The sequence below is a fragment of the Leucoraja erinacea genome, unplaced genomic scaffold (assembly GCF_028641065.1).
Source record: "Leucoraja erinacea ecotype New England unplaced genomic scaffold, Leri_hhj_1 Leri_332S, whole genome shotgun sequence".
NCBI classification, from domain to species: domain Eukaryota; kingdom Metazoa; phylum Chordata; class Chondrichthyes; order Rajiformes; family Rajidae; genus Leucoraja; species Leucoraja erinaceus.
Window position 1 is genome coordinate 95,001 of NW_026576233.1, and position 11,294 is coordinate 106,294.

At 49.8% G+C, this 11,294-nt stretch overlaps 1 protein-coding gene across 1 annotated transcript in view; it reads left to right on the forward strand.

The window, feature by feature from the left end:
- The window catches only part of LOC129693529 (regulation of nuclear pre-mRNA domain-containing protein 2-like), a 61,871-nt gene extending 53,097 nt beyond the window's left edge, over nucleotides 1-8,774 (forward strand). The window contains 3 exon segments of the mRNA XM_055630338.1: nucleotides 3,672-3,887; nucleotides 5,376-7,918; nucleotides 7,920-8,774. Of these exon segments, the coding sequence (XP_055486313.1) occupies nucleotides 3,672-3,887; nucleotides 5,376-7,918; nucleotides 7,920-8,318 (3,158 nt within the window). The 3' untranslated portion in view covers nucleotides 8,319-8,774.
- Nucleotides 8,775-11,294: the final 2,520 nt, after the last annotated feature.

An 11,294-nucleotide genomic window follows, 5' to 3' on the forward strand; every position in this document is an offset into this window, starting at 1 on the left:
ATGCTACGAACTGCTTGAGTTATAGCCCTGCCCCACGGTACGAGTTCATTCCAAGAGCTCTCCCGAGTTTAAAAAAAATCAAACTCGTGATAAGCATGGAGAATGAACGTAGCGGGTACGTCGGAGCTCGGGGGCTTGTCTTAGCGGCTCGTAACGCTAACGTCAAGGTACTCGGGAAGACTCGCTAACGGCAGGTAAGCACCGGGAAGTCTGGTGAAGATTTTTCAACACGATGAAAAATGTCCACGAGAGCCCCGAGTACCGACGAGTTGCCATTACCGTAAATCTCCCGAGTTCGAATCGGGGCAAACTCGGGAGAACTCTTGGAATGAACTCGTACCGTGGGACTGGGCTTTTAGAATTTGAAATGTTCCTAAATGTTCTTCTCGTATTTAAGGTTTACAAAAACAGACTGATTTCCGAATTGTGCCTTTTGTTTCTTGCAACAGGTGGATCGTTGCACCTTGGGTATAGCATATAATCAATCCTGAATTATAGATTTTAAACAGTTGCTCATTGGAGAACATGTGGATAATTTTATTACAAAATAAATGTTTGGGGGAAGAACTAGTTTATTGTTGACTATATATATATATATATAAGACGAATAAATGTGGTGCATTTCGTACAAAATACATCTGTTCTAACGCAAACGGGATTGACTTCTTAAACAGTATCTTAATTCTTGCCGTACTGCTTGCCGTAACAACTATCGATAATGCAGGAGTGATGATTTGTGACAGGATTTCTATTTTTGGGTAAAGAAGCTAGAAGCCTAAAGATTCTGAAAAGGAGCGTGGATTAGAAGTGATCTCTGAGGACATGAAAGACTTGAGGTATTCGTTACAGCCAATTATGGACAAATGGTCAAAGGGGTGTGTATTTCCCCATTGAAGTCCAAAGCCAGCACTGAATTGTGTTTGCAGTGAACAGCTCTGGAGCGGATTGCCTCGATACCAACCGCTGTACCTCAACGTTAATTATGTTGCATTAAGATATGACATTAAGTCTAGTCGATTGATTTAAAAAACAAACTTCTTGCATGTTTTTTCCCCCTCATCTAAAAACCTTAACAAAGCATTAAACGCTGTTGCCTTTGAATTGTGTGAAATGAGAAAGCTTGAATTAATTTGGTCGAGTGGATTGTTTGTGGATGTAAGGTGGAAAAGTATAAAATATCTGTGAAACTTTCCTTAACTTTGAAAAGATGCAAGCCGCCCTGTTCAGTAACATTTCATTAAGTTAATGATGAAGCTTTTATGCTTCATTCCGAGTGAACTGAACTCTATGAGCAGATTTAAAGGTTGCCTCTCCATCACTATTAATTCTCTTCACAGGATTCAGACTCCAAACAAAAAACAAATTGCCTTTGTCTATTGTCCTTTCTTAATTAAAATTATTACTGGTCTGTTATTCTTTTGTGGAAGGGTAAATGAGGGAATCTTTTGAAATGAGGCTTTTCGTGATGGGCGAATTAATCTGCCATCCAGGTAAAAATCCCGGAGAGTGTTCTATACTTGTGACTTCAAGTTTGTTACAGAAAGAAAGAAAGCAATAAAGAAAGCAAGGAAAGCATGGGAAAAGAAAGTCAACGAAAATAAAAGGAATTCCCAAAGATTTCTGTTGGCATGTGAACGGGGAAAAAGATTGGAAGAGGAAAAATGGGACCAAAAGGGAAATCTTCTCCATCACCAGGGATGCATGGGGTGCTAATATGAGTTCTTTGTGATAGTCCAGAGGAGAAGGCTGTATTGAAGTCTCAGTAAAGGAACGTGTCGTGAAGAATCTGGATGGGGAAAAGGTAGACTGGCTGTATTAATGAAATGATCTGCACCGAGATGTGGTAAATCACCTGGTCTAGGTGGGTTTACAAAATGCTGGAGTAGCTCAGCGGGTCAGGCATCAATCATCTCTGGAGAGAAGGAACGGGTGACGTTTCGGGGTCGGGACCCTTCTTCAGGCCGATGTCGGGAGCGGGAGGTACAGAGATAAGGAAGTGTAAGGTGTGAAAACAGGACAAAGGGGATGGGGATCCAAGGACAATACAGAACAGACCATTGTTAGTTGGGAGAAGGGGACAACGAAGCAAACAGATGAAATGTAGTCGGAGACTGTCAGACTGGTGGGAGAACTGGGAAGGGGGAGGGGATGGAGAGAGGGGCTACTTGAAGTTGGAGAAGTCAATGTTCATACCGCTGGGGTGGAAGCTGCCCAAGCGAAATATGAGGTGCTGCTCCTCCAATTTGTGCGCTGGGCCTCACTCTGACAGTGGAGGAGTCCCTGGACAGAAAGGTCAGTGTGGGAATGGGAGGGGGAGTTGAAGTGTTTGGCAACCGAGTTTACTTCCCTGGTTTTATACTTGGTCTCGACAACGACAGATTTGGGAGTGACGGGTGAAAACTTGCAAATGAGACTAGTACAGGTAGTGAAAGCATGTTTCACACAGGAGGGAATGGAATTCCCCGTCTCCTATTGGGACCATTGCTTAGCCAACATGGAGCTGGGTGCACAGAGCACAGTTTCCAGATGTGATCATAATTCAAAGCTTGAACTGTGAGGAAGATGGTAAAATACTTCAAGGAGCTATAGACTGACTTGTCGGGTGAAGGGGCTGTCCCACTGTACGAGCTGATTCAAGAGTTCTCCCGAGTTTCCCCTGATTTGAACACGGAGATTTACGGTAATGGCCGCTCGTAGGTACACGGGGCTCTCGTGGACATGTTGAAAATGTTTTCATGTCAACATTTTTCAACATGTTGAAAAATCTTCACGAGTCTTCACGAGCTTACCGCGTTTCCCGAGGACCTGCCGTTAGCGTTACGAGCCACTAAGAGACGTCCCGAGCTCCGATGTACATTCTACGAGTTTGATTTTTTTTTTTAAACTCTGGAGAGATCTTGAATTAGCTTGTACAGTGGGACAGCCCCTTCACTATCCATTTGTGCAAAATGTTTGTGACTGTGTGCAACTTTCCACCATTCACAGGTAGGTTTGGTTAGAACTCCAAACAATTGTTGCAATATCACCCAAAATGTATAAGAAAACTGATTTTGTTCTTCCCAATGTTTTACAGAATGTGGTTTAAGAGAAAAGGCCAGCATTCCAGAGCTGTGGATAGAATTATAAGGAAATGTGTTTAGCGTGTGCAAAAATGCCTGTTTAAAACAATACAATCAAATTCACTCTTCCAAATCGAGCTGTGTCTCAGTGGTGTTGGGGGGTTGGAAGCAACTTGAGGAGGGGTTTAAGAGCATGATGGAAGGAGTGGATTGCATAAACATTTGTTCCTGTGTTCTGTGAACTGTATGGATTAGTGGCACCAACCTGTGTCTTGCTGTTGTGGAAGTCAATCAGGCTCCGTTCCACTCCGATGTGCTGTCCATTGAGCCCTGCCGGGAGCTGTGATTGTGGGATCAGACCCCGGGTCTTGGGCCTCCCGTGTGTAAGTCCGCCTCGTCTGCTGGCCGATGAGCAAGAGGACAACCAGTTATCTGAGCAAGTATCTGTAGACCCGGGTCGTGACGACTGTAATGATTTTCATTAAACTGCACCGTTTGTTGCTCTGGTGAAGAATTGGAATTCGTGTTGAACTGTTCTAATTGTTGCTCCTCTCCTTCTGCAGATTGTCTTGTCACTGAACTTGTCAGGTTTCTCTTTCTTGCCCTCTGCAGTCAGCCCAGTGCTTGTCCAAACGCCGGCGCTCGCTGTAACGTCAGCGGCTTCCCCCGGGGTACAGCTCGCCGTGGGCCAAAAGACCCCCGTTCAGAAGCCGCCGCCGCTCCCCCCCAACCCTCTGGCGAGCATCATGTCGAAGATCGAGCTGACTCCCGAGAGCATCCTGTCGGCACTCAACAAGACCCAGGGCCCTTCTGCTCCAGCACTGCAAGGTAAAGCCAAAGTCAGGCCCTGACTCTTCCGACCCTCTGCTTATAGAGCTGTTTAAGAAGGAACTGCAGATGCTGGAAAAGCGAAGGTAGACAAAAATGCTGGAGAAACTGAGGCAGCATCTATGGAGTGAAGGAATACTACGAGGAGATTTACTAGAATGTTGCCTGGATTTCAGCAACTAAGTTACAGAGAAAGGTTGAACAAGTTAGGGCTTTATTCTTTGGAGCGCAGAAGGTTAAGGGGGGACTTGATAGAGGTTTTTAAAATGATGAGAGGGATAGACAGAGTTGACGTGGAAAAGCTTTTCCCACTGAGAGTAGGGAAGATTCAAACAAGGGGACATGACATGAGAATTAAGGGACTGAAGTTTAGGGGTAACATGAGGGGGATCTTCTTTACTCAGAGAGTGGTGGCTGTGTGGAATGAGCTTCCAGTGAATGTGGTGGAGGCAGGTTCGTTTTTATCATTTAAAAATAAATTGGATAGTTATATGGATGGGAAGGGAATGGAGGGTTATGGTCTGAGCGCAGGTACATGGGACTAGGGGAGATTATGTGTTCGGCACGGACTAGAAGGGTCGAGATGGCCTGTTTCCGTGCTGTAATTGTTATATGTTATATGAATAGGTGACGTTTCGGGTCTCGTCCCGAAATGTTACCCATTCCTTCGAAAGAAGGGTCTCGACCCGAAACGTCGCCTATTATTTCGCTCCATACATGCTGCCTCACCCACTGAGTTTCTCCAGCATGCTTGTCTACCTTCTGCTTCGAGCTGGTCACTTTAGTGTAGTTCGGAGAGACCGCGGGATATCAGGCACTTCAGGCCCACCGAGTCCGCACCGACCTACGATCCCCGCACGTTAACGCTTCCCCGCTCACGCTAGGGGCAATTTTGCATTTACACCAGGCCAGCTAACATACAAACCTGTTCGTCTTTTGGAGTGTGGGTGGAGTTCTCTCCGAACGTCTCGGAGAGAACTCGCGGGGAGAAGGTACAAAGTCTTTACAGTCAGCACCCGTGGTCAGGATGGAACCCGGGTCTCTGGCGCTGTGAGGCAGCAACTCTACCGCTGCGCCACCCTAAAGTTCATATTTTGTACGTGCCACGACAAGCAAGCATGACCAGCGGACATCGGTATAAGGTGAAGGGGGAATGATTTCATCAGAACCCGAGGAGAAGGAGGTAGTTGAGGAAACAATGGATCGGACAGGTGTAGAAGGAAATGGGCCAAATAGTAGCATAATCTTCCCCTCTCCCATCCCTTTTCCTGCTGTGATTTCGTTCAGACTTCGGTCTGAATGACAATAAAAGGCTATCTATCTATCTATCCATGCTTGGAGCAGTTGACAATAAACTAGATTCTGGTTACTTGTAGATTATAATGCAGCTTTCTCTCTGTAAACCGTTCCTCTCTCCTCCCTTGTTTTTGCGCCCAGACTTGATACTGGTCAACCAAAAAAACCTGACGCTTTGTTTTCTCTCATTAGGTCTCTCATCGTTGCTTCAGAGCGTAACAGGCAACACTTCTGTCCCATCCAGCGGTGCAAATCAAAGCATATCGACCCCCACAGCGGCAAGCGTCACCAGTCCATTGGACAAAAACCCTCCCGTTAATTCCACCGCTCAGGCTGCCATACAAGGGCTCGTCGGTTGCTCTCCAAATTCGCCGGCGTCCGAAGTTTCCTCTGCCTCCTCGGTCACCTCTGCCCCGGTCAACCATAGTCCCGCTCTGCCCAACACCAGCCTGAAGGCGCCGGCCAGCAGCAAGGTACTCGACGGTTCCCTTCGCAACGCCGCCTCTTCGCCGAGGGGAAGCGCGAGCAGAGAGAAGGCGCCGTCCGCCCAGGTGGCGAAGGCGGGATCGGAGGCGGCGAAGGCGAAGGCAGAGGCCGCAGTGCGGGCCCCCTCTCCGTCAAGTCTGGAGCTGAAAATCCACAACTTTCTGAAGGTCAATCCGGGCTTTAAGGCCTTGGATCTGAACATCCCTCTCCTGAGCAACTTGGGTTCGAGCGACTCCAAGGGTCTCTTGCAGCCCTCCGAGGGGGCCCGTAACCCCAGCAGCAACATTCTAGACAACCAGGACGGAACGCCAGTCAGAGACGAGCGTGGTGGAACTCCGACCCAGGACGAAATCATGGACAAGCCAGCAACAGTAGGGGCTATCGATCCAATGTCCCTGCTGTCCAAGCTGATCAGCCCACCCTCCTCATCAACCAGTAGCACAATCTCCCCCCCACTCTCCATGACACAGAACATGGATTCTGGCTACTCGGAGATTTCCAACACAGTGCCTTCTTACCAAAGCGATGCTTCATATAACCGGGGAAGGAGTTCCTTCCCTTCCTCGTACAAACCCTCAGAGATGTGGGAAGAATCTTCCCCCCACAGCGACTCTCCCCAAGAACAGTTTTACGCGGGGGAATCCTGTACTGATTTTGATTTCGCTGGACCATCGCTTTCCAATTTGTTGAAACAGCCCACAAAATCTATCCTCAAGTCCAACAAGTCGGGCGATCAGATGCAGAGTCCCAATGAATATCAGTCCATCTCTGCCAGCTACAGTCGTCTAAAGTCTGCCTTCTCCAAGCCCATGAAATCCATCCTTAAAAAGCAGGAAGGTTACGGCAGTAGGTCAAATAGCAGCAAGGGGTACAGGGAAGATGACCAGGGGATTGACCGTGAGAATCTCCCCTCGCCGGGTCTGGGTCAGAACAATCCGTTCTTTCGCTCAGAGTCCAACAACATCATCTTGCAGCCCACCTTCTCTGACATGTCGCGCGCAGGCCCGCTGCAGAAAGCGTTCTCCGACTCGCTGTGTTCCACCCCGTCCCGGCCGTCCCCCTCTCCGCAAGGTGCCGCGTCCGGGCCCTTCATCCGCGCGCCCGCCCCCGCCATCGACAAAGCCGTGGCCCTGGGCTCCCCCGTGTCCGCCACCTCCACCATCGAGTTCAAGAACATGTTAAAGAACGCCTCGCGCAGGCCGGCCGACGACAAGCCCGCCGAGACCGCCATCAGTCCGGCTCCTGGGGCGGAGAAGGGCAACGCGCCGATGTTCGGCCAGTCGGGGGCGACGGAGAGCGCCGACGGAGAGCAGCACTGTATCGAGACTCGTATCTCCACCTCCAATTTACCCGAGAACATGGAGGAGAAAGGAGCCCCCATAGAGACACTAGGCTCCAGCACCCCGTCTGTTGGCAGGGTGATGATTGGCGAGCCCATCCAGACACTAGACTCCAGCCGTGGCTCGGGCAAGGGCAGCATGAGCCATGGAAGAGGGGGGTCCCGGGGCAGCTGGTTTGAGCCCAGCGAAAGCATCTCCGACTTTGACGATGATTCCTCCTCCATCGAAGTTTCCGAGATGACTCTGGGGGTCCCGCCCAGCTTTCGGAGTCAGTTTGAGGAGCGCAGGCTCCAGTTCTCTGACACGCCGGGCGGCTATCGGTCCAACAGCTACGGCAACCCCTTCGAGCGGCAGACTGGACACCCGCCCTCCTCGCGGCACGACCACCACGGCCCACCCCCGGTCCCCAGCCGGGACCACATCGGACACCCGCCCGGACCCCCTCCGGATCACGTCCTCCCCCAGGATCACATCGGGCCTCCTCCCGTCCCCATGCGGGATATCGGCCTGCCGCCCCGCGACCACATGGGCCTGCCCACGGGCCCTCCGCCCGATAGGTTAGGCCCTCCCGTCCCACCCCAGGAGCACATGGGCGGCTCGTCGGGCTCCCTCCGAGACCACGGCTCCTTCCCTGGTTCTTCTCAGGACCACAGTGGCGAGAAAATTGGGCCGCCAAGGGACCATGTTGGGCCACCGTCTGCCAGCTCCGTTGACCACATCGCCCCGCCCCCTGACCGCTTTGGACCTCCGAGGGACCACCTTGGACCTCCTCCACCTGGCCCCCCAGTCCCCCCTCCCGGCCCCCCTCCTCTAGACCACCTGGGGCCGCCACCTGGCCCCCCACCCCGGGATCACATGGGGCCCCCTCCCATCCTCCCTCCTGGGCCCCCACCACGAGAGCATCTCGGCCCCCCCGCCTCCCGTCCCACCCCCTGGACCACCACCCAGGGATCAACTGGTCCACCCGCCACAGGACCTCCTGGGTCCGCTCCCCGGCTCTCCCAGGGACCTCCTCGGCCCGTTGGCCGGGCCACCCCGAGAACTCCTCGGCCTGCTCCCCTGCCCACCGAGGGATTTCCTCAGCTTGGCCGGCAGGCCCCCATTGCAGAGGTCTCCGCGCGATTACTACGGGCCTCCCTTTGGAAGCCAGCAGGACTACGGTGGCTCGGGTAGGTTCCTCCACAGAGACTTCAGAGGATCCTTCAGGCCACGGGAAACGTTTCAGAGCGGGAAGCGGCCCGCCCTGTCTTTCGGAAGCCCCCCCTTTGCCACTGCCCCCAAAAGACCTTACATGCCACCTCGGTATTGAACGGGACAAATGTGACCCTTGAGTATCGGGGGTTGCGTGACACTCGCTCATCTCTGACCCTTGCTCGATGAGCAGTAACGTGGTCACCGTGGCATAAGTTCAGCACGAGGTCACCTACATGTCTTGTGTGTGTGTGTGTGTGTGTCCCCCTCCCCTTCTGGTTCCTATCTGATTCTTTCACCTGCTTTCTCCAAACTTGACCTGCTGTGCAAGGTCAAAGATACGTTGAGGTTAACACTTCACTGCAGGGTCATCACAAACTCCAAAATGTTTTCAAACTGAAACCCTGCACAGAAATCTCACTTGGAACGAGGCGACCACTTTTACACATATCATTGCAGAAATAATTATAAATACAGTCTTAGACTGTAAATTCTTTAAAAAAAAAAACCCTTAGTGACTTTGTGTTTTTAAATTGCAGTTTTACTTTTGTACCAGTCATTGGCAGAGAGACAAGGGGTTAAAAGGCAAGGGAAATGTCCCTGCCTTCATTGAAAGCATTGGAAGCAAGGGTTAATGTAGACATGTTAGAGTGGCAGACCTCAGGAGACTGACGTCACACTGTGTCGCAGGTGCTTCAGTCTTGGAGAAAGGGCCCACCTGTTCGGCAGGTGAGGGCATTAACCTTTGTGCCAGTGACTGTCGTGTGGGACGGGCGCAGCTTCTGGGATGGGCCTCCCTCCCGTGTTCTACCGACAGGAGGCCCCTCCGTGTTTTATCGAAACCCAACAGCGAGCTGCCCCCTGCTCCGTGCACGCCCCCCCCCGTGATTTGTTTTGTCTCCACAGCGCCGTCTCCCGCACGGGGTGTGCGCCTTCCCTCGGCGAGAAGCCGCGCGGGACACGCCTCGCAACGTGCCGAGATCGTGGCCAGAGTCCTGCCGATACAAGAGAGAAGATTCGAACCCACAGCGAGCGGGACTGGAAGCTGTGGAATGTGCATTCGCCGACTGCAATGAGATTTTCATATTATATATATATATGTGTATATAATGTTTCTAAATTTTTTTTTTTTAATTTGATTCTTGTCTTTGGTCCTCAAAAAAAAAAATGGTGATACTTGGAATAAATGTTCCTCTGGCACATAGCGAGCTTCTACTTTAACGATAGACTGACCAATCAGTAATATTAGGCTGCATAAAACCTAATTGTGTGCAACATGTTTAATTATTTCAGTCCCTCGGCTGGTGAAACAATTGATTAGCGCAAGTGTGTGTGTGTGTGTTTTTTTCCTTTGGCCTCTTGTTGTGTATTTCATCGAGCCATTCTGCACCAGTCACTGTTTTGTCAAATCAGCCTACTTGTCTCCCGAGGAACAAACCTCGTTCGCTGTTTAGATATATTTAAAGAAGTGAATAGTGTGGGAGGGGAGGGAGGAACCAGGGGGGGGGGGGGTGGGTGGGTTGGGGAAGAGGGTGGATGAGGGGGGGGGGGGGGGTGGGGACACACAAGCAATGACTGGAACAGCTTTGAAAAACTGACTTTTATACGATTAGTCTGTTTTGGAGCATGTTTTTGCTTAATTGAAGGTGACTTTTGAAAAAATAAAATGAATCGAGGTGGATACAGTGTAGCCAGACTTGGTTCCCTACAGTCCAGTTATTGCTTATACTGAAAACTGAATTGCTGTGTTAGTAACTGAATTCTTGACTTTTTTTTTCCTCGAAAGCTTTATGGACACACACACACACACACACACACTCACACACACACACTCACATGCTCTCTCGACCGTTACTTTTCAGTTGAAATGTAAAATATATGTAGCGAGAGAAAACAAACTTCTTGAATTAAAAAGTAAAGATCAAGTCCTCCATTTATTTTTCTTAAAAAGAGTTTGGTAAAGTGTGTTATTAATATGCCATGGTTTTTACAATATGGTGCAGAGTGAAGTTTAAGCTGTGAATGAGAAGCTGCTTTTCGAAGTACAGGACTATGTCTACGTTGTACAACTACTGATCGGCCAGTTTTCATGTGAATGTAATCTCACTGGACGAGAGAGAGGGGGTAATACATCCAATGTCACAAAGGAAGGAACATGCTTCTGTAAATACATTGGTTACACAAAAAGGCTGGAGAAACTCAGCGGGTGCAGCAGCATCTATGGAGCGAAGGAAATAGGCAACGTTTCGGGCCGAAACGTTGCCTATTTCCTTCTGCTCCATAGATGCTGCTGCACCCGCTGAGTTTCTCCAGCCTTTTTGTGTAACCTTCGATTCTCCAGCATCTGCAGTTCCCTCTTAAACTCTGTAAATACATTGTTCAGTTAACACACATATTCACTTGTGTTGGGAAGAATCTGAGTGAAAAATTTAGCTGTTTTTATCTCCCCCCCCCCCCCCCCCCCCCCCCCCCCCCCCCCAGAGAACTAGTGTTTTTAGACCTTACCTGCAATTAATAAAATTAATGAATCAATTTTTCTTTGGAGGGGGAGGTTGACAAAAGCTTCAGCATTTTGCTGCAAATAATGACTATAGACTTGAACAAAACATAAGTGGGAGGGTTTGCGAAATCTTTTATTCTGAAGACCTGTATAAATTTGCTGTTGTCTGCATTTGGCACGATATTGTAGTATTTGAATGCCTTGCCTAAATTAAAACTGGCATTTTAAGGTGACATCATTTACTGAAGTGCTGTCTTCCGATAGTAAAGGCTGTGACATTGATGTGCATCCATTATTTGCCTGTTTGAAAGCAAGAAACATCCTGACGGGGGGGGAATGTTGTCCCTTTTGTGGCCCTTGTCGTTCTCGCTGCCCGCAGCAGTAAAATGTACAGTCCATGGACCAGGCCAGGGGTGGAACAAAGCACAACTTCTTGTGCATTGGTTGCTTGTTGCTAAACAGGTACAGCACTGGCCACCAGGTGTGGACAGTCCTAAGTGTAAACTGTTACTGAGACTTCTCTCCTCTCCCTCATTGTCCATCCTCAGGTGGACAAAATTGCTGAAGAAACTCAGCGGGTGAGGCAGCATCTAT